This window comes from Sciurus vulgaris, assembly GCF_902686455.1.
Source record: "Sciurus vulgaris genome assembly, chromosome: 6".
Classification (NCBI taxonomy): Eukaryota; Metazoa; Chordata; class Mammalia; order Rodentia; family Sciuridae; genus Sciurus; species Sciurus vulgaris.
This window is the reverse complement of record NC_136466.1, coordinates 89,601,788-89,623,593: the sequence shown is the minus strand read 5'-3', so window position 1 is coordinate 89,623,593 and position 21,806 is coordinate 89,601,788. Positions and strand designations below refer to the sequence as shown.

Genomic DNA, 21,806 nt, shown 5'->3' with positions numbered 1-21,806 from the left:
TCTGAGTGCTTTTTATATTCTGCACATGCTGAGTGCTTAATGGAGATTACCTTATTTGATCCTCATACATTGCCAAGATAGGTGTTTCTATCCCTGTTAAATGAGGAGACTAAGTAACTTCCCCAGGCACTTACCTAGTAAATTATAGAGCCAAGATTCAAACCCAGATTAGTTTCACTCCAAAGCCTGCTCTCTGTGTTGTGTTCTTACATTTTGTGTCCCAGAAATGTCATCTTTTCAGGATGCCTTTTTGTTAGAAAAATTAATACTTCTTTCTTGCTATCATTTGTTTTCTTTTTAAAACTGAAATTTTACATAAAAATAGTTTGAAAAGCTTATAGACTATACATTTAAGATTTAAAATATCAGACCCACATCTGGTTGTTTTCTTGAAAATGAAATTATCAATTTACAGTATATCTTTTATATCTATAATGTTAGTAACAGAATTTTTTTTACAGGTTTTATGTGCATTTCCAAGAGGTATGGAGATAACTTGCTAATCTCTTAAGGCAAATTTAAAATCCAGCACAGATTTTCTATGTTGGTATGTAAAGAGATTAGCCATTTGTTAACCAGTTTGGCTAATGTTGATAGACATGTGGGTTGTTCGTAGTTTAGAGCTATCACAGGTAGCACTAATATGAGTTTTTCTTGTGTCTGTGGAGAACATTTATATGCATTCCTATGGGGTATATGTCTGGAAATGGAATCACTGACTCATAACATATGCATATTTAATGCTGTGCTGTCAAGTAGTTTTCATAGTTGTACCAGTTTGCATTCCCATCAGCAGTGTATGCAAATTCTAGATCTGCCATAGTTAGTATTCATAGTAAATTTTTTTTAGAGGGTATTTACCAGTATTGCAATTTTGGCTTTAATCTGCATTTCCCCGATGACTAATGAAGATGAATTTCTTTTGATATGTTTACTATTTTAATATTGGATATTATCTTTTGTAAAACTGCCCAAGTCTTTTGCTAATTTTCCTATTAAATTTGCTGTCTTTATCTTACTGATTTATAAAGTTCTTTATCTTTTGCAGATATGAATCTTTTATTGATCATATGTATTCTCAAACATCTTATTTTCCTCTGAATAATGCTTATAATTCATATAAACATAACTTTCAATGTAATTTAGTATACAAAATTTTTGCCTACATCAAGATACTGTGTTCACTTCTGAACTTTACCTTTTACATTTAGAACTAGGATGGATCTGGAATTGATTTTTGTGTATGGTACGAGGTAGACACCAAGGTTCATTTTTTTCTTCATTGTGGCTGCCTGGTTTTCTCAGCACCAGTATAGTTCATTTTATATCTGGGTTTTTTTTTTTTTTTTTTTTTTTTTTCGGTGCTGGGGAAGCACTCTACCAACTGGGCTATATCCCCAGCCTTATATCTGTATTTTTAATTGTAGAATTACTTTGGAGGTGATTAACGTCATATTAGATCAGTAACAAATTGAGGTACTATATTAGTTTGCTTAATAAATTATTACAAATTTAGTGTCTGAAAACAACAGATATTTATTTTTTCACAGTTCTAGAAACTAGAAAGCCAAAATCAAAGTGTTGGCAGTGTTGGCTTTTTATTTTTGAGGGAGAATCTATTTCTTGTCTCTTTCTTAGTTTCAGGTGGTTGCCAGCAATCTTTGGCATCCCTTGGTTTGTAGATCACTCCAATCCCTGCCTATGTCAACATGGCCTTCTCCCTGTGTTTCTGTGTCCCAGATTTCCCTGTTCTTCTGAGGACACCAATCATTTGATTAGAACCCACTGTTTGCCAACATGACCTCATTTTAACTTGATATCTACAAAGATCCTATTCCCAAATAAAGTTATACTCACAGATTCCAAGAAGACATGAATGGGGCAGGGGTCACTGCTCAGCCCAATAGAGGTAGCAGTAAATAAGATTAATACATGTAACTCATTATCCCCCCTATTGAAGGACAGTATCAGTTCTGAATATAAAGAATGTCTGCCTACTCTGAAGCCATCCACCTAATTAAGTTTCATCATGACAGAAGCCATTTTCCACCTGGCTGTCTCCATTAGCTTTGTTTAGGGCTTAGTCTCAGGAAGCACTTGATACTTACCTCAAGATGCCCTATGCTGAGAATATAGATGTTAAACTCAATTCAAAGAGCTGGACCTTTGGAATTCTTTCCTATTGGCACTCAAGTAACTCTTCTTCCTACTGGGTCTTCATCCTGGATGATTTCCAGTTTTCTGGGCAGGTGTGTGTTTATTATGAACATACTACAGGGTAGAATCCTAAGGACTGATGGACAGATGGCAGGGAAAAGAGGCTTAGTATATGTTTCTAAGGTCATGGTTCTTTTTGCTGCTATAGGTCTTCATATTGTTAACTAAAATCCAGGTTGGCTTCAGTTCATCACTAGGGGGAACCTGTATCTTTGAAATTTTTTTTTCTAATTTTAGGGCAGTATGGTAGCATCGAAACTCTCAAACTATGAAACCTGACACTCTGTAATTAGGATTGGAATGGCAGACCTTTCTGAATCCTTGAATCCAAAGTTCAAAGTATTAGTGTTTAAAATTGGTGTCTAATTTTTTTTATAATTTTAACCAGAGAATTATATATATTTATTGGGTATTTTTGTGTAGGCCGTACATGATATATGGCACATATTGTGATCTATACTGTGGTGTTGTGATGGGTGGATTTGGAGGCACATTTGAATCTTGTTAAATTGTTCACATCTGATGTTAATGTCTGATCCTAGCCATATTCCTGTTTTATCACTTACAAATCTGTCATTCTCTTGCATATGAGGCATTGGTGGGATAAGCCTTTTTCAAATAAAAACTGACATTTCACTTTTAAGAAACTAAGTTGACCTAGGAAAGAACTCTCTGGGTGTCAGTGTAAAATTAAAGCAGTAAATCAAAATGTAATATATAAGTGCCAGCATCTTTCCCTATCTTTTATTTTTTAAGTCATTATATGTTATTGTTGTTGCATTTTATTGCATATCCATTGTTTATAATTTATATAACCCAATAACTTATTTCCTCTCCCCACTTCCTGTTTTCACTTTATGAAACCATAGGGACAAACTCTATTGTTTGATGAGCTAAAATTTCAGACATTAATTTAGAAACCATAGAAAAATAGATCTTACTTTATTTCTGAAAGGAAAAGGTAGTTCGAAGTACCTGCTTCATTAATATTAATTTAAAATGTAACCTAAATTGCTTATAAGTGATCATAGTTTATAACAGAATTTTCTAAAAATATAATTATTTTTATAATTTGAAACATATTTAAAATAAGCTATTTTAAGAATTCCTCTTGATGATGTCATCTAGAGAGACAAACTAGCAAAACTGCACTCCATAATTGCAGTGGTGTAACATCTTCAAGGGTCAGGTTTTCTTTGCTTTCAATACATGAAGTGCCATTTTTTTCTATGAGCTCCTTTGTGTAATAATGAACTCTTCATAAGCATTGCCATGTTTCTCCACTGGCTTTTTTACAGTGGGATTTCAAACATGTAACTTTTTTCCCCTTCCATTCTTCCTTTGTTCCTATTTGACAGTTATGAGTAGCTTTTAAATTTCTTTTATTATTTAGTCATCTGGGACAGTGAGCTATCAGAATTCTATTGAAAAGGTCAGGCCAGTTGAAGACAGCTGCTACCAGGTCAGTCAGCTGTGTCCATGGGGATCTCCTGCCTTGCTTTTATGTTCCTTGCATTATCAATCCACATTGCAAATATTTTCCACTTCATGTCCTCCCAGTAACTCCCAAGCTTTACCACTAACACATTCCACAAGGTGTCTATTTTCTATTTCATTGCTTTTGAACAAATAAAGCAAGTTAAAAAATAGATTATCACAAACTTTGAGTCCTTCTTGCATGGATTCTTTTTTAGATTCTCCTATTCAGCTTCATAAGAGAGTTTTTCAGAGAAGGTCTACTGAAAAAATGGCCTCAAGTTTAAAACTCTCCAAACAAGACTCATTTTGGATATAGACAGTGATACACAAGAAGAAAATAATGCTTTGTGAAGAACTTGAACTATATTTCTGAGTTGAAAGATTTTTTAATGTGGTCATCTATGACATTGATTAGTTGAGATCTGAGAGTGATGGTGATGGTAAAGATGCACCATCAGTGGAAGGGAATCTCCCTGACTAAGATTCCTGGGGGAGAGGGGGCACCAGTAAATTTTTTTTCATTTTGATCCTCCTATATATAGCTGTAAAATTTTTCTTTTTCTTTTTTTTAATTTTATATTAGAATTTTTTCTCTTCTAGTGGATTTAATAAACGCATATTTCATAGGTAGTTTTTTAAGTCTGCCTTCACTGCTCCCAATGGACAATTTGCTACCTGAAAATACTTAACAATATGAAAATACTGTGAATAGTTTTATGCTTTTATTGTAGAGAGATGAAAAATTTGGTGACTCCTAAATACAACAAATACATATTTTACAATGATATCCTATTCTGAAGTAATTATAACAATGAACTGGATAGTATAGTAGATATTATTAAATAATTGTTTTCTTAATTGTGATAAGGCATTTTGGTTATATAAGAGAATGTCCTTATTCCTGGGTGTTGCATGCTATACTATTTACAAATGTAACATCATGTCTGTAACTTATTCTCATGGTTCAGCTAAAACTAGAAAAAACAAGCATGTGTGTGTTTATTACACACATACAAAACAAAAGGGTGTTAAAAAGTGGTAAATCTAAATGAACAGCATATGGATTTTCACTGTACTGTACTTGCATATTTCTGATAGGTTTGAAAATTTTTTACATAGAACATTGGGGGAATACTATAATTTTTCTTCCCTATAGTATTCATTTTCTTATTAATTTGGTTATGTTAATTTGCTATAGTATCAGACTAGTTGATATAATAGCTTTAATATTGAATTCAGAAACATTTAAACACTAGTCTTCAGAAAAGAAGTACGTTTTTCTCTCCTTGTTTTGTGGGTTTATGCAGTCTAAAGCATTAGGTCAGGAAGTTTGAACTTCCTTCCGTCAATGAGTGGTTATAGGTGATCATTTTGGGCAGGAAAATAACTTCTAGCTGAGCACACACAGCATACTGCACAGATGCCATTACTTCTTTCTGTGCTTATCATTTAAAAATTCCTTCTTGTAGCAACCTTATGTACAGACTTTGTTATTGAGTGGATTCATCTCAGCTATACATGGAATTCATATGTCATTTGATATCTAATGAGAAATATCTATGCCCTTTTTTTCCTAATGGAATGAATGTTGGGGAAAAGATGTAATTGTCCTGATTTTGCCAATTATTCTAATTATTATTACTCCTTTATAATCCATTTTGTCTGTTTAGACTAGAGTATTTAAATTGCTTCAAAACCAAATCCAACAACAAACTTGGACTGACGAAGGTCCCCCATCTATGCGAGAGCTTCGGTCTGTCTTGCTAGAATTTGCTTGTACCCACAGCCTGGAGAACTGCAACACTGAAGCCATAAAGCTCTTTGATGATTGGACAGCATCCAATGGAACTCAAAGGTGAAGTGTATGTCCACTCAAGTGAATTCCCTTCCTTTTTACCTCACGTCATACTGAAAACAGATATTCTCATCCTGGGTCATAAATGTTGTAAAACTGAATGTTAATGTAGAAGAGCTCTATGCACCTATGTTCTAAGACAAGACATTTTTAAAAATTTAGTCAAGTACACATAATATTTACTATCTTAACCATTCATTAGTGTACAGCTTAATAGTGTTAACAGTTGAATACTGTTAAGTATGCTCACATTGGAGTGCACCAATCTCCAGAACTTTTCTGCTCTTTTAAAATTGAAACTCTATACCCATTAAATAATTCTCCACCCCTCCTCCTTATGACCCCTGGAAATCACTTTTCTGTTTTCTGCTTCTGTAAGTTTGACTACAGTAGATATGTCCTATAAGTGAAGCCATACAGCATTTGTCCTTTTTTATTTAGCATAATGTCTTCAAGTTTCACATATGTTGTAGCATGTGTCAGAGATTCCTTCCTTTTCAAGACCAAGTAATATTTCACTATATGTACATACTGTATTTATTTATCCATTTATTCATGACCTTTGGATTTCTTCTACCTTTTAGCCATTGTGAGTCATACTGCTATGAACATGGGTACACAAATACCTCTTGGAACCCTTGCTTTGAATTCATTTTTAAATATATTCAGAAATAGTATTGCTGAATCATAAAAATTCTATTTCTAGTATTTTGAGAAACTGTCATGTTGTACCATTTTACATTCCCACCATAATTACATAAATATCTCAGCTTTTCCACGTTCTTGCCAATATGTTATTTTCTGATTTAAAAAAATTTATTGAAATACTAAGAAATGAACCCAGAACCTCATACATGCTAGGCAAACACTCTACCTCTAAACTACATCCCCAGCCAATAAAACATGGTAGGTAGAATGAACAGTTAGTAGCAACACTTTGGGTGATGATCGATTATCTCCAGGCAACTTCTTGGGCATTATGGAGGAAAGAATCAAGTATCAGACAGAAAGTTGGTGGTAGGGAATTTGAATAATCTTTTCAACTTTTGCCCATTTCTGAGACAAAAGTTGAAGGAAGTAGACTGTGTTTCATCCCTTCTCCTTACACTCTGTCCCACATTCACACTGCTGTATTTATACCATGAAACTTGTCGCATGTTATTATCATTGTACACTTTGAGATAGCCATGAGTTCCTACAGGACAGGGACTGTATCTCATTCCTCTTCCCCTCTCCAACATCCAGTCAGCTGTCTGCCTGATTCCTAATAGTGCTCAGTGAATAATTATTGTATTAAATTAAACTGTGAACTGATGTTCTTCAGAGTCATATCCTTAGGAAATCAGCAATCACTGAATTAACCTTTTTCTTGACTCTTAATTGTATAGTTAAAATTTTTGTAATTATTGCCTACCCTGCCTCCTAGCACATCACTGCCAGTCAACACCATGTCCTTGTCTCTATATTCAGAATGCTGTCTTATTCTTCTCATTTTCATTGTCTCTCTTACAGCCTTCCTACTGATGTCATGACTACTGTGTTCAAAGCTGGAGCAAAAACTGAGAAAGGCTGGTCATTCCTCTTAAGCAAGTACAAATCTATCGGCTCTGAAGCAGAGAAGAACAAAATACTTGAAGCTCTTGCTAGCTCAGAGGATGTACGGAAACTATACTGGTATGAAGCTAGTCAAGGAATTTGAAACCAAAAGATAAAAAGCACTTTGCTCCTAAGATGGAAGCTCATTTTCTTTGAGATATCCGTCTTCCTCTTTTTTGTCATAAGCCAGACCTGACTTGGGCAGTGTGATGTGATGCTGCAGGTGCTGGGCTTCATATCGGGGACTGAACCTTTATAGATAGGCAGAATATGCATTGTTTAAAAGAGGCTGGAAAATATTAGTATCACAACCCTGTCCTCCAGGAACTACCCTCTCAAAAAAGTCTCTTCCCTTTGGCATGTTATCTTAAACTCCACAGTTAGTACCTCATTCTTTTGGGCCAAGGCTCTGTTCAAGCTGTCATTTTAAAAATGCAGACACTTCAGAAGATAATGTAAGACTAGGGCTTTGTAGCTTAGTAGCAGAGTGCTTGCCTAGCACTCATAAGGCACTGGGTTCGAGCCTCAGCAACACCACATGAAAATAAATAAAAAGTATTCTGTCCATCTACAAAAAAAAAAAAAAAAAATTTTTAAACAAAAAGATATAGTATAAAAGCTTAAAAGTTCTGTCTTCATCTGAATTTATTAGGCTTCTTTTTAACATCCAGATGATGAAGATTTGGAAATGGGAATTTCACATGGGTGAAAGAAGGGCTGAAGGAGGCCTCATAATAGGAGGAACGTGCAGGGGCAGTGTACAGGAGCCTGAGCCAAGAGAAGTGAGAAGCATGCACACAGAAGCTGAAAGCCATGCAAGAAGGATAGGTGGAGGCTTCTGGGTCTCCTTGCTTCTCTTATATAATTTCACTCAGATAAATCCTAATGGTTCTCACAGAGATGCCCTCAGCATGTGCCCATTTTCTAAACAATATACCAAAAATAAGCATTTTCTTTAAAGCAGTGGCCAGCCTTTGACCTAAGCAGATAGAGAAAACGTTCTTTATCCTCTAGTGTAACACCCACATAAACTCCCTTTATAAAGTGTTCAAACAGTACCTAAGAAAATGAACTAAAATGTGAAAGTCTCTCATGATCCTTCACTTTCATTCTTATTTGCCCTTCTCTTTGTTAATAGTAGCAGTTGTGGTCTACAGCTTAAGCATTCGTCACCTGAAAATTTCTGCAAGAGAAGCACTTTGTCTCCCACATTTCAGATAAAGGATGCTCAATCTGCATATGCATTTATACATGCATGTATATTTAACCATATTCTTTTTCAGTACTGGGAATTGAACCCAGGGGTGCTTTACCACTGAGCTGTATCCATAACCTTTTTATTTTTTATTTTGAAAAAGGATCTTGCTAAGTTGCTAAGGCTGGCCTCAACTTGCAATCCTGCCTCAGCATCACAAGTCACTGCGATTACAAGCGTACACCAGCATGCCCAACTTTAATCACATTTTTAACATGGGTTTATTCTACACTCAGTGTTTTATGACATTCTTTTTGATTAGTAATCAGTCATTGAGTTTGCCAAGCCAATTCATAAAGCCTATTTTATTTGTTTTGGCTGCATAGTATTCACAAGTATGGTTCTATTATAATTTGTTTAATCTGCCACATCTTGTTGGACATTTTAGTGTCTTGTACACAAAATCAACAAATGCTAACTATTAGTATATTCTGAAATATATCTTCATTGCCAAATCATTTAAACAGCCCAATTTTTAAAAGAAATTAAAATACTTATCTGCCTATTCAAATAAAAAATGTTTATGCCAGAAATACCAATCTCAAGAATTGTAATAAATTCTATCAGAATCAATTCCCTAAATGCCCTTCCTATATCAAAAATTATTATGTGACTGTGTATATAAATGCCTGTGTCGAGTTCATCCTTTATTTTTAAAAAATGGCAAACTTTCACTCTTAAACTAATTCAACACTTATTTCCCTTGATTTTCTATGGAGCTTTACTTAGGAAGCCAATACTAATTTCAGTAGAGCCACCATGTCTTCATGAATGATTATCTTGGAGACTAAATCAGTTTTGCTCTTCAGGTTAATGAAAAGTAGCCTCGATGGAGATATCATCCGAACACAAAAGTTGTCATTTATCATTAGAACAGTGGGCCGACGTTTTCCTGGACACTTATTGGCATGGGATTTTGTCAAGGAGAACTGGAATAAGCTTGTACAGAAGTAAGTTTCTCAGAAAATGACTTTTAGTGTTCTCAGGCTCTGCGTTTGGAAAAAGCCATCAGTATTGTGCTGGTTCACAGGAGTTGTGATTTGCTGTGAGAGGAAAAATGCTTCCTGGACAGTTTATTGAAACACCCAGAAATGTTCACATTTATAAACATAATTCTTTAGTTAGAATCATTTAACAGTGGTATTCCATCAAGTACTAATCAAGGCCAGCCATGCATGACACCACACCAGGTCACTTAGACCAGCCTGACCACCAACTATTTCAGAATATCTATTTATTTAGCGTCTTTAAAATTTCTCTCCATTGCCAAGGCATTGTGAGAACTCACACCTAGCCAGATAGCACATGTAGGTTTCTTTCCTCCTTTCTCTCTTTTAAAACAAATGATATTTCTGGGTGTGTGTGTGTGGTGGGGAGGGGGCGTCTTTGAAAAGATCAAATGGATTAAAATTCATCTGGATATCCCAAACTCCTCTAGCCTAATCTGCCCACCTTCCCTTCTAACTGGCAGCAACCCTTGGCCCTGAGGTGCAGTTCCCAAGAGGCTCCACTTTGCCTTTAGCATTAAAACATGTCCTTTGCCCTCAGAAACAGTGCTTTGCTTACCAGTAGCTGCCTCATTTTTCTCTCTTATATTTGTGTTTCTTCAGGTTCCATCTGGGGTCCTACACCATACAAAGTATTGTTGCTGGATCTACTCACCTGTTTTCAACAAAGGCTCATTTGTCTGAGGTTGGTTACATAAAATGCTAATGGAAAAAGAGGGGTGGGGGGAAGGGAAAAGAAAAAAAATAACAGAATGAATCAAACACCATTACCCTATGTAAATGTATGATTACACAAGTGGTATGCCTCTACTTCATGTACAGAGAAACAAGTTGTACCCCATTTGTTTACAATAAATTTTTTTTTTTTTTAAATGCTAATGGGAAGTCTGGATAGCTTTTCCCCATAGGGTTCCTGGTTTAAGTGATATGATGTTCTTTCATGCTAATTCCTATCCCTTCTCTGTGTCTCCCTTCATCAGTGTTAATGCTGCTATACTGAGATTACTTATAGAGGTTCGGAAGTATGACAAGGAGGAAGCATTCTAAATCCATCCTCAAGACTATTTCCTTCTCTTCCTGATAAAAATAATTTCAGTGGTAATAAAAGTGTTTTGAGGAATTCCATTCAGTTTGAATTTATAGCACCAAACCTAACTTCAGATACCACTCATTGTTTCTTGAACAATTTTTCTTTTAAGTTAGAAAAATTCTTGTGGAATTGTGGGAGTTCTTGTGGGAGTAAGGGAAATTCATTTTAGTAACCACTTCAGATATCATTGTGCTTGGTTGAGAACTCCATGTAGATACCTAGGATTTTAAAGTACTTCTCTCTGCTGCTTTCAAGGAATCATCTGAGACATCAGTAAGTTAAGGCTCATTTTTAAAGGATGGTCAGAGTTACCTAAGGTTTCCTGTCCTTTTCCATTATAATTCTTCTATGTGGAACTTACAGGTCCAGGCGTTCTTTGAAAATCAGTCAGAGTCAACCTTTCGGCTTCGATGCGTCCAAGAGGCTTTGGAAGTCATTCAGTTGAATATCCAGTGGATGGAGAAGAATCTCAAAAATCTGACGTGGTGGCTGTAGCATGCACAACTGCACCTTGTTTTGTCACCCATTTAGAGAGCTTGTGAATTTGGGCTCTGCTACTTCTGCCAAAGCCAAGGTGAAGCCAGGACTACGGCAGGGTTGTTTGCACTGTTAGGAGTTTTAGTTAGCTCAGGGCCCAATCGTATTTTTCATCTGTCTTTTCTGAAATATCTCTTGGCAGTATGTAGTTATTTATTATAAAATTATATTCATCTGTATGCCAACTATCTACAAAAACAACAAGTAATTTTTCTACCTTGAAGATATATGGGGAAAAAAACAATTTTGGAATTCTGTCCTATTTCTCAGTGTCCAGGAAGTTACTGACACAATGAAACAAGGAAAGGTCTGCCATAAGACCCACCGTCTTTGCGTGCTGCTTGTTTGGCAGCCCTTTGTTGCTTCTCATTGACAGATGCTATTGGAACATGGCTCAGAGCTAGCCTTGAAGAGTATGATAATGAAGATGGTGACACATGCAGCTGCAGAGAACTGATCTGTGTGCAGATCTACTTTTGATTTAGGGTTTTGAGTAATCCTTTATTTTCTGAAAAGAGTTTAAATAATATCTCTATTATATTTTTTTCCTGCACAATAGCTGGGTGCTACAGAATTTTTAAAAAATTTGTGTTGTTGTTGAACAGATAAATAACCAGGCCAAAAGATTAAATTTTCCAAATATTAATACTTTTTTTTCATTTGTATAGCATTGCATAGGAAAATGTTCCAAACTGAGTTAGCTTTAATTACAATTATTTTATTCATAAATGCCAATAATCCCCCAGATCTGTACATGTCATCACTTATGTCCTAGGCAGGCCTTATGTTATAGATAAGTATTTCTGTGTTTGTGACAAACATTCTGTTAGCACTGGTATTTTCCATTGTGACTTGCATCACTAGTACTAGGAATACAAAATTTGCTTAAGTTGTCTTTTGACCTCACAGATCATAGATACTTTCTCTCTAAATCACACCTATGTGTGAATTTTCATTTTATATGATACAGTGGCATATTAGAAGCATATTTTCAAATAGAGCCTTTGAGAAATTAAAAATTTTTATTTGAAGTTCACCACAGTACCTTAAAAGAAAACAAAGAGAATGTGGGATAGGAGTAAATTAAATTCATGTTTAATATGGTGGACTTTGAATTTTTTCCACTATTAAAAACAGTACCATACTTTGGTTGAAAAAAAATCATATTTTTTTCTTTTACTGTGGCCAAACTAACATTAAATGGAGTGGCCAAGGAAAGAAAGAATGAAAGAAAGGAAAAGAAAGAAAGAAATCCAAAATTGTATGGCATTTTTACTCCTGAAGGAGAAATACTGTACTTGAACTTTTTGAGCTATGCAGACTTAACCTAGATTGTTGTTGTGTTTCCTTGATACTTAGTAGAGAGTTTTCTTCCTTAACTCTTGAGAACTTTATATTTTGTTTGAAAACAGCATCAATGTTCATAAAAACGGGGTGACTTGTTTGTGAGCACTTCAAACACTCCGCACAGTCAGACATTGGGAAAGGTCACCTTTTTTTATTCAGCAGATATGAAGTTAGAATATGTGGGGTTGTGTACAAAGTTATATTTTATTTTATGAAAATATTTTTATATAACAAATTTAAGGCTGGCAAGCTAAAAGATAGCCTGCTTTAATCCTAGTGTGTCTTTCCCCAGTTTAGTCTTTTCTAAACATTTACCTGTTTTTGAAAATATTCTGAGAATCACAGAATCATCTAAAGATGTCTTATTGAAACTGAGATGATTGTAGATCTTTATTACCCTGTACTTTGGTAAATGAATGATAATTTAGTTGATATTTAAAGGTAGTATGTTTTTGTACTTTCAAAGTGAGGGAAAAATAATCTTTTAGGCAGTTTTTTGTTACTGGCATTTTGCCATCTTATATTACTAAGTTCCACTTAGATACAGAGTTTAAAGTTTGCTGCTTCCCAAAGTCCAGTTAGATTCTTCAGTTTTATATCCCCATCTTCATATTGCTCCTAAAATACATATTAACTCTGTATATGGCAAATCTTGTATTAAATTATTTAATTGTTTTCTGTGATTGTATGTGAGGTATAGGTGGTGGCATGTTGTTATAAGTAAAACCTTATCAAAACACAGACTGAAAAAGAGGTAACTCATGATCCATTACTGTCTTTATACTCAAAGGTGTTCATTCCCGTAATCCTGGATCCATATCATCTGCAGTTTTATTTGTAACCCTCATCTCAGTTTTTTGTCATGTTAGTAGGCCTCATCTCTGTTTTTCCCACAGAATTCCATAATTTTTAATGTTATGCTAACCCATTTATATGGCACCTCTTAGAACTAACTTTTAAGTCAGGAATATAAATGAGAGTTATAACTTATAGTTATTAAGTATATTGGTAGTTTTCTGATCTCAGCCCCCCCCCCAGTTTTATGATATGCATTGTATTTCTTTGAACTCAGAAGCACAGAAGTCATAGTATGCTTTCACATAAGCACATAGCTATCTGACATAATTGAGTACTTGTTGTATGAGTATTCAGTTCACTGAAGAGAGATGATCTACTTGAATGTACTATAAAAGACACATCATACTAAATTATTAGGAAAGACAGAATTGGAAATCTAAAGTTGTGGAAGGAAAATGTATACCTTGGAGATCTGAAAGGTTGAGAAAATAGAAATTAGAGTTCAGTTTGTTTTTTTGATATGAAGGAATTAGACATATTAAACTGCAAGTAGTGGCAACTTCCACCATAAGCTTATGCCTTCCTTTGTCTTGTTTTTTAAGTTTCTCTAAATGAAATTATATTTGTCCTTGTTTCAGTGTTCACAAAATTACTATCACAAATTCTATTTAACCCTTTTTTTCTGTATGTGTTTTCATTTTATGGGACTTCAGCCACTGTCACTGTAGGAATAAAAATGCTCTCAGAAGAGTCCTGGGTATAGAGAGCAAATTGAGCTGCATCAGTTTTATTGGGCACCGATCAGAATCCTTTCTGAATATTGGGAAGTAAGAAGTCAAAATCAAGTGCTGAATTGGTTAGATTACTTGTAGCCTGTTACTGAACTGGATTATAATAGTCACTCAACTAAAGCATTGGGACCATGATCTGCAATTAGGCTGCTGAGCATTTACATGAGTCCTATGCGTTTCATGGGGTGACAGGGAAAGTACAATGTGTCTCAGGTGTGTCGTAGCCAAGGACAGCAGTTCCTGGACTGAGTGGCAAAATTAGACCTGGATTTTGTTACATAGGCCTAAGAATTGGGGTCATAGGTATGATGGAGCTCTTCTCACCTTTGCCTTCATTACTTTTGTTTTGATTGGAGTTAGCTCTCTTTTAAAAAAAAAAAAAAAAGCTTCCTCCCCTCAACCCTCATTTACATTTTTAAAAACTAAGGTATATATTTTTGCTGAGTTTTGCATCCTTTTATTTTTTAGCTTCATTCTCTTCACTAGCAAGTAGGTACCAAGTGAAAAGTGGAGGTCCAAAAGTATGATAAATCTCTTCTCCCTTTCCCTGTTGCCTGTATTGGCAATAGCTAGTAGAATAGTTGATTTTTTAAATGGTTTTTACTTTTAAGATATACATGTATGTCTTGTTTTTATATTCTTTGATCTTAGGTCTTGATGGAAAATGAAATACTGCCCTATGACTCTCTCCTCTCCCCTTATTGCCTTTGTGAATATAGCTACAGAGTAATTACATGGTTTCTGTTTTTGAAAGGAGATGGTAGTGCTGGAAGGAATGCAGGGTAACTTCTTTTTAAAAAATATGAACAAATGAGCTAGGTGCAGTGGCACATATCTGCAGTCCCAGCAATTCAGGAGGCAGAGGCAGGAGGCTTGCAAGTTCAGGTGAGCCTGGGAAACTTAGTGAAACCCTGTCTCAAAATAAAAAAAATTGAAAGGACTGGGAGCATAGTTAAGTAGTAGAGCACCCCTGGTTTCAATTCCCAGTATCCCCTCCCCAAATAAGTGTGTACAAATGTTTTTGCTACTATTCTGTGTTGTTTCATTTTGCACTTCATTCTTTTTCATGGGCATGTCTATAAACCGTGGAGGTCCACAAGTATGACATTGTCCCATTTACCTCTCTTATTGCCTGCGTGAATAATAGCAGAGTGGTCATAGTGGCTGTTGCTTGGATCTAGTCTTAGGGACTATAGTTCTTTCAAGTGTATATAGATGTTATGCTGCTTCTTATGCTTCATCTTATAGTTCTTTGCATGATTACATATGTGCTTAATGAAAATTGAGGTTCAGAGTATAACAAATCTCCTGCTTTCCCTTTTCCTTTTCCTTTTTGTCTTCTTAGGCAATAACTAATGGAGTACTTTGTTGTGTTGGGGGTGTGGGAGAGTGGGATTTGCACTCAAGTGTATATAAATGTGCTTGCTACTACAAGGTGTTACGAATTCATTTTGTACCGTGTCCTTCTCATGGATGTGAAAGTACCTAGTGAAACATGGAGGTCCAGATGTGTATCAGTTGCTCTTCTCTCCACCCCTTATGCCTGTTGGACAGCAGCTAGAGTAGTTGTGGAGTGAGATATTTGGAGGGTGGGGGAGAGAGGAAGTGTATTTAGTGTATATATATGTTCTTACTACTATCTTGTATTAATTCATTGGGTAACCAAACTGGAAGGTACCTAATGAACCATGGAGTTCCAGATGTATAACAATCTCCTCTTCTCCCTTTCCCTTATTGCCTATGTGGGCAATACTTTTTAGAGCAGTTTGAGTTTTTTGAAGGTTTTTATGCTAGAGGAGAGAAAGTGATTTTAGGGTTAAGGTATATCATTTAAACATGTATATAAATGCTTTTGCTGCTATTTTTTTTTTATTTATTTACTTCATTTCCTACTCTGTCCTTTGTGTGGATATGTAAAGAAAGTTGAGGATTTTTCCATGACAAATCTGCTCTTCTCCTCCAATGTCTTGCCTGTGTGGCAGTGCCTTGTAGAGTAGGCAGTTGGTTGCAGGGCTTCTGTAGGTACTGGAGCATATACTTTTTAAATGTATGTACATGTTTTTACTTCTTTATTGCAGTATTTCTCTGGGTCCCAGCCCTTCACTTGGACACGTGAGGTTCCCAGTGAAACCGCAGATTCTCTCCTCTTCTACTTTTTCCTCTTTTCCTTTTTATCTATGCAGGCAATAATTTTAAAGTACTTTGGATTTTTTAAGTTTTTAGGGATGGATGGGGACTAAGGACAGGAATATATACTTTAAAACGTGTATAAGTTTTTGTTACTGTACTGTACTGTGTTCTCTCATTTTGTGCCAAGTCCTTTGCATGGGCTTAACAGGTACCTAATGAGACGTGGAGGTCCGGATGTATGAAAATTTCCTCTTTTCCCCTTTCCTTATTGCCTTTGTGGGCAATAGTTGTAGAATAGAAGATTTTTTTTTTTTTTTTTTTAACTCCACATCCCCAGAAGAATGGGGTATGTACTTGTATATCTGTATATAAATGTTTTTGCTCCTTTTTTCTGTTACTACATTTTGTACCTAGACCTTTCTGTGGATGTTTAGGTACATAATGAAAATTGAGGTTCATTCTATGAAAAATTATCCCTTCTCCCCTTCCCTTATTGCCCATATGGGCAATGGCTAGTAGAGTAGTTGTTTAGTTGTGTTTTGTTTTTGTTTATTGTTTTTTGTTTTTTGATTTTTTGTCAGAGCTGGGGAATTTCTGGGTTTACATATATATTTTTGAATGTATGTTAAAGTCTGCTAGTTTTCATTTTTTTTCACTCCCAACCCAGTTTTTTGTTTGGACTTGTAGGTAACAGATATAATGAGAGGCTCAGACCCAGAGGTGTGATGTATCTTCCTTTTCTTCCCCTATCACCTGTGTGTACAGGTAATAGTATCTAAGTACTGTAGGGGCTTATTTGTGTGTGTGTATGTTTTGTTTGGGGGTTTTTAATGGGGAATGAGCTTATTAGAAAAAAAGGCTAAGTATATATATTTTTAATGTGTAAATATTTTTTCACCTTTTTGAAACTAGTTTCATGTTGAATCTGTCCTTTGCATGACTATTTAGGTACTTAATGAACATTGAGATTGACTCTATGAAAAATCTCCCATACACCCCATCCCTCATTGCCTGTTGGGCAATGGTAGAATAGATGTTTGGTTTCTTTGTTGGAGGAAGTCTGGTTGTATATATTTTTTAATCTATGTAAATATTTGCTGCATTCTGTGTGTTATTTCACATTGTACCCAGACCTTTGCTGGGACTTGTAGATACATAATGAAACATGGAGGTCCAGATGTATGATAACTCTCCTCTGCTCCCTTTCCCTTGTTGCCTGTAGAGGCAATACTTTTATTACTTGGGTTTGCTTTTTTGTGGGGCGGGTTTTTTGGGTGGGTTGTGGATAGAGGAAAGGGATGGGGTGTATACTTTTTAAAACTGTATATAAGTATTTCTGTGTTATCAATTGGGCCCTTTGTCCTTTGCATGGATACATAGGTGCCTAATGAAAATCGAGGATCAGTGTATGACAACTCTCCCATTCTCAAGACCCTTCCCCTTACTGCCCGTGCAGGACATAGTCAATAGGACAGTTGTGTGTTACCTACTTAGTTGTTTGTTTTGGAGGAATTTTGGTAAGGGGATAGTCTGAATAAGTGTAGACATGTTTTCATTTCTTTGTTGTTTCATTTTTTTATTTAGTCCTTTGTATGACTGTGTAAGGACCTAATGAAAATTAAGTTTCATAAGATAATAGAGCACTTCTTTCTTTCCCACATATTTCCTCATATAGTGGTAGCTAGTATAGTATAGTTGTTTTGTGGTTATTTTGCTTTATTCTGTAGGATACATACCTTTAAGGATGTAAATACACACGCACACACACGTATCTGTGTGTGTGTGTGTGTGTGTGTGTGTATGTGTGTGTCTTAATTTTTTCCCTTTTCCCTATTATTTCCCTTTTATACTTAGTCCCTTGCAGAGCTCTGAATATACCTAACAATAAGGCTTGAAGGTGTAGCAATGTGGTGGTGTAACTAATGCCAACAGGTATGCAGCAAGTAAAATGAGAAAGGACACTTGGATGTGGTTGAGTAGCAGAAACTAATCAGATCCAGCATTTCTTGTGTTGATTACACTGAATGAAATGGTGAAAAGGAACCTGTACTTCTGTAAATTTCAGAAAGGCAGAGGATAGTACTAAGTAGAGGTGTGTTTAAGCTTTGTTGCTGATTCATCTTTCAGTAAGTGGCAAACCATTGAAGCAGGTAAGCCAATAGCACCCCCTCCAACTCATTTGAAGACCCTAAGAGTAGATTACTTTTAAGGCCTGGAATTTTGATTTATCTACAGAAATCTTTTATAGATCAGTATCATGTTCTTGCATCCCCATGAGGCATTATTTTGATTGTTGGAATGAATATTTTTGAGTCATTGCCATTGCTTTGGTGAATGACAACATAGGCCCAGAAACTAATCCAAAATAAGTTTTGGGGACAAGCTCTTTCCATCTTTCGACACCTACATGTGGCAGGGCAACTTGGCCCTTTGCTACCCAGAACTCTTTTGTGTGGCTGTATCTTTCCTCAGTTCTCCTTAGGCTGGATCATCCCTGCTCTTTTTTTCTCTTTTGTCTTCAGTGTCTGCACTGTTAGATATTATCTTCAATTGCACTTAGAAATTTAATCTGGTGTTGCCTCATTAGCTTTGTATTTTTTGTGCATTTCATGCATCCAGGCCTGTATGTTTGCTTTTAGCATTCTTATATCATATTTCACATTGTCTCTTCATTTACCACATGGTACATGTTATGACTGCACAATTGTCTGCATCAAAGAAAATGCATGTATAAACCTCGTTCTGTTCATTGCAGTATCTTAGCATTATTTGTTTTGTTTTCACCTTTGTAATGATGCTGTTTCATGCTGAAGATTTGCCATATCATTATTTAAGAAACATTGAGTGATAGGACTCCTAGAAAAGTTGCAAGGACATTTTATTTACCATATGAAACTCTCAGGTTTTAGTGTTGAAAAATTAGCCTATACATTGCTGTTACTTATACCTGCTGCTGTAGGAAAAATAAGAGTTTATTCTTGACACATTTAACTTTGATCATAAATAAAAGAGAAAGGGGCACCTTTTTGTAGTTAGTCATGGCAGTCATTAGTGATATTTCTGAACAGTTCTTAATTTGAAATACTTCAAAGGAAGTAAAGGTCATGGCTTAGCTGAATGAAATGCTCCAGAAGGTGAACTGTGTAACCACCAGTACGATAATACATTTGTTTATGTATATGGGTATAAAATGAGAATTACAGCATAATTGGAGCATTTTCATTAATCAACAAACTCATATTGAGACAACCTTAGTCTTACAGCTGTCTTGATTAAAGCCAAGTGTTCCACATTGCTGTGAAGAGTAGGCTCTTTCAAATACTTTGAAAAGTAATTACTTGGAAACGTGTAATGGTATTACATTTTTGTATTTAAACACCTGTAGAGAGCTTCAGTTCCTTCAATCTGAGCTTGTGGGTAAAATTCTAAATTTGTACCATAATATGTCTTTTGTGGAAGATTTTGAAAATAGTGTGTGTGTATGTATATATATATATATATATATATATACATATACATATATATAATATTATATATGCAAATTGTGTTGTTTCACTTATAAAGGGAAAAGGCTTATTTTTCTTTATACTTCTGATAACTTGTTTTGCATATGACCAGCACTGATTGAAAGGCATGTTTAACTGCAAACACTGTTGCTTATTATTTTTTTGTTTTCCTTTTGGGAAATGAAAATAAAAGTATTTAAATACAAATACTGTGTGGACTCTTCAGAACACAAAAGATACTTAAATAAAATAGTATTTCTTCTCAGATTTTATAATCTGAGATTATGCCTTGCTCTACCAGGACACCTTCCATATACATTGTCTTCCCTAATTTACTTTCTACCTGACCAGTACCCCAGTATCCTTACTACAGTGTAACTCAAGGCTTCTCAAACCCACATTATTGGCATTTGGGGCTGGATAATTCTTTACTGTGGGTGACTGTCCTTTGCATCATAGGATGTTAAACAGCAACCTCAGCCTCTGTTGCCATTTGCAATGAAAAGTCACTAGATGCCAATAGGAACACTTCCCCTCCCCTGTCCCCTGTGTGACAAGCAAAAACGCCTCCTCTAGACATTGCCAAATATTTCCTGGAGTGGGTTAAAACTTTCAATGGATATATGAGACAAGGGACTCAGTAAGAGGAGCTCCATCTGGGACAGTTACTTACTTTTTGGACTGAAGAAATGCATGTACCCTCAGATTTCTTAAGGAGTGATTTGTACAGTAATATACATACCTAAGTCAGTATGAGATATGTAACTTCCTAAGGGGGCGAAACCAGGGAACATTCTTGGCTTAGTCTGAAGGTGGGACTCCCTTTAACTTACAGATAATTGGGGTGTGAGTGCACAGCCTGTTTGGAGTGACACAGTTATGATCCTGGTCAGGACCACAAACAGAGCTTATTTGATCTATCCCCATGAGTAGTCTTGAGGGAGAATTGAGAATTTCTTAGACTTCCAAAAAAGAAAATGAACCAGTGTTCTTTCCAGTAATTTTTAGGACTTAAAAGTTGATCCTTTGAGGGCAAATTAAGTAAGACTCTTAATTCCCGTACCCAAAGCCTTATTTCTGAAGTATAAAACCTTGACACTATGCCCTTTTTGAATTTCTTATTGTGATCATACTAATACATAGGCAACATGCTCTTAGAAATTGCAAAGATTTGATTAAAATTCTTAAAATTTTTATTCACATCAACAGTAAACCATTGAACTAAAAACCCATTATAAGTGTATAAAATATTTTAACCCAATAGACTTTGAATGGAGAGTAATACACCTTTCCCCATTTTTCAATACCGTTTTTAGAACTTAGAGTACAGAAGAATTTCATTTGACTATGTCTTTTTGCTTTCTTTCAATTCTTATGATAAGGCTTCCCCTCCCCAGTGTTTACTAAAATTTGTGTGCAAATCTAATGGTTGATTTATATGCTGTAAAGGGGTGTTTTATTATCAGAGAACAAATATACACTTTTAGGTTATTAATTATGCTCATCCTCTAGAGCCAATAATTTGTGATAAGTTTTCAATACCTTTTGCTTATATACTTTTTTATTCATGAATGATATATAGTCTACTAATCAAAGTCTAGTTGAGGTTAAATGCATGTTGGGAACTATTATGATTTCTATTATGGTTTGAATATGAGGTACCTCCCAAAAGCTCATAGGTTATCCAAAGTGGCAATGTTTAAAGTTGAAGTGATTAGATTATAACAGCTGTAATCTCATCAGTAGATTAATCCATTTGATAGATTAATTCATTTGATGAATTAATAATTTGAAAGGACTACCATATTGGGAGGTAACTAGATAATAAGTAGGGCATGTCTTGAGAAAGTGGGTCACTTAGGGAATGCCCTTGGGAATTAAATTTTGTACCTGCTCCTCCTCTGTCTCTGCTTCCCGGCTGCCTTGAGTTGAGAAGTTCTCCTTTACAACCCCCTTCTGACATGATGTTCTGCCTCACCTCAGTCCAGAGCAATGGAGTTGGTGATCATGGGCTGAACCTCTGAAACCATGAGCCCAAAATAAACTTTTCCTCTTTTAAATTGTTCTGGTCAAGTATTTTGTTCACCGTGATGAAAACCAACTAATGTCATTCTGTTCTTAACTAAGCTTAATTATATTCAATACCTTTTTTTACATACATAGTGATTTTCAATCTGGTTTTCCCACTCATTTTTATA

General features: G+C 35.4%; 1 protein-coding gene across 1 annotated transcript in view; it reads left to right on the top strand.

Moving 5' to 3' along the window:
- LNPEP (leucyl and cystinyl aminopeptidase) overlaps positions 1-19,815 on the top strand; it is a 91,534-nt gene extending 71,719 nt beyond the window's left edge. The window contains exons 14-18 of the mRNA XM_079145854.1: positions 5,367-5,551; positions 7,064-7,225; positions 9,212-9,352; positions 10,013-10,094; positions 10,863-19,815. Of these exons, the coding sequence (XP_079001980.1) occupies positions 5,367-5,551; positions 7,064-7,225; positions 9,212-9,352; positions 10,013-10,094; positions 10,863-10,994 (702 nt within the window). The 3' untranslated portion in view covers positions 10,995-19,815. The remainder of the gene's footprint in view (positions 1-5,366; positions 5,552-7,063; positions 7,226-9,211; positions 9,353-10,012; positions 10,095-10,862) is intronic.
- Positions 19,816-21,806: the final 1,991 nt, after the last annotated feature.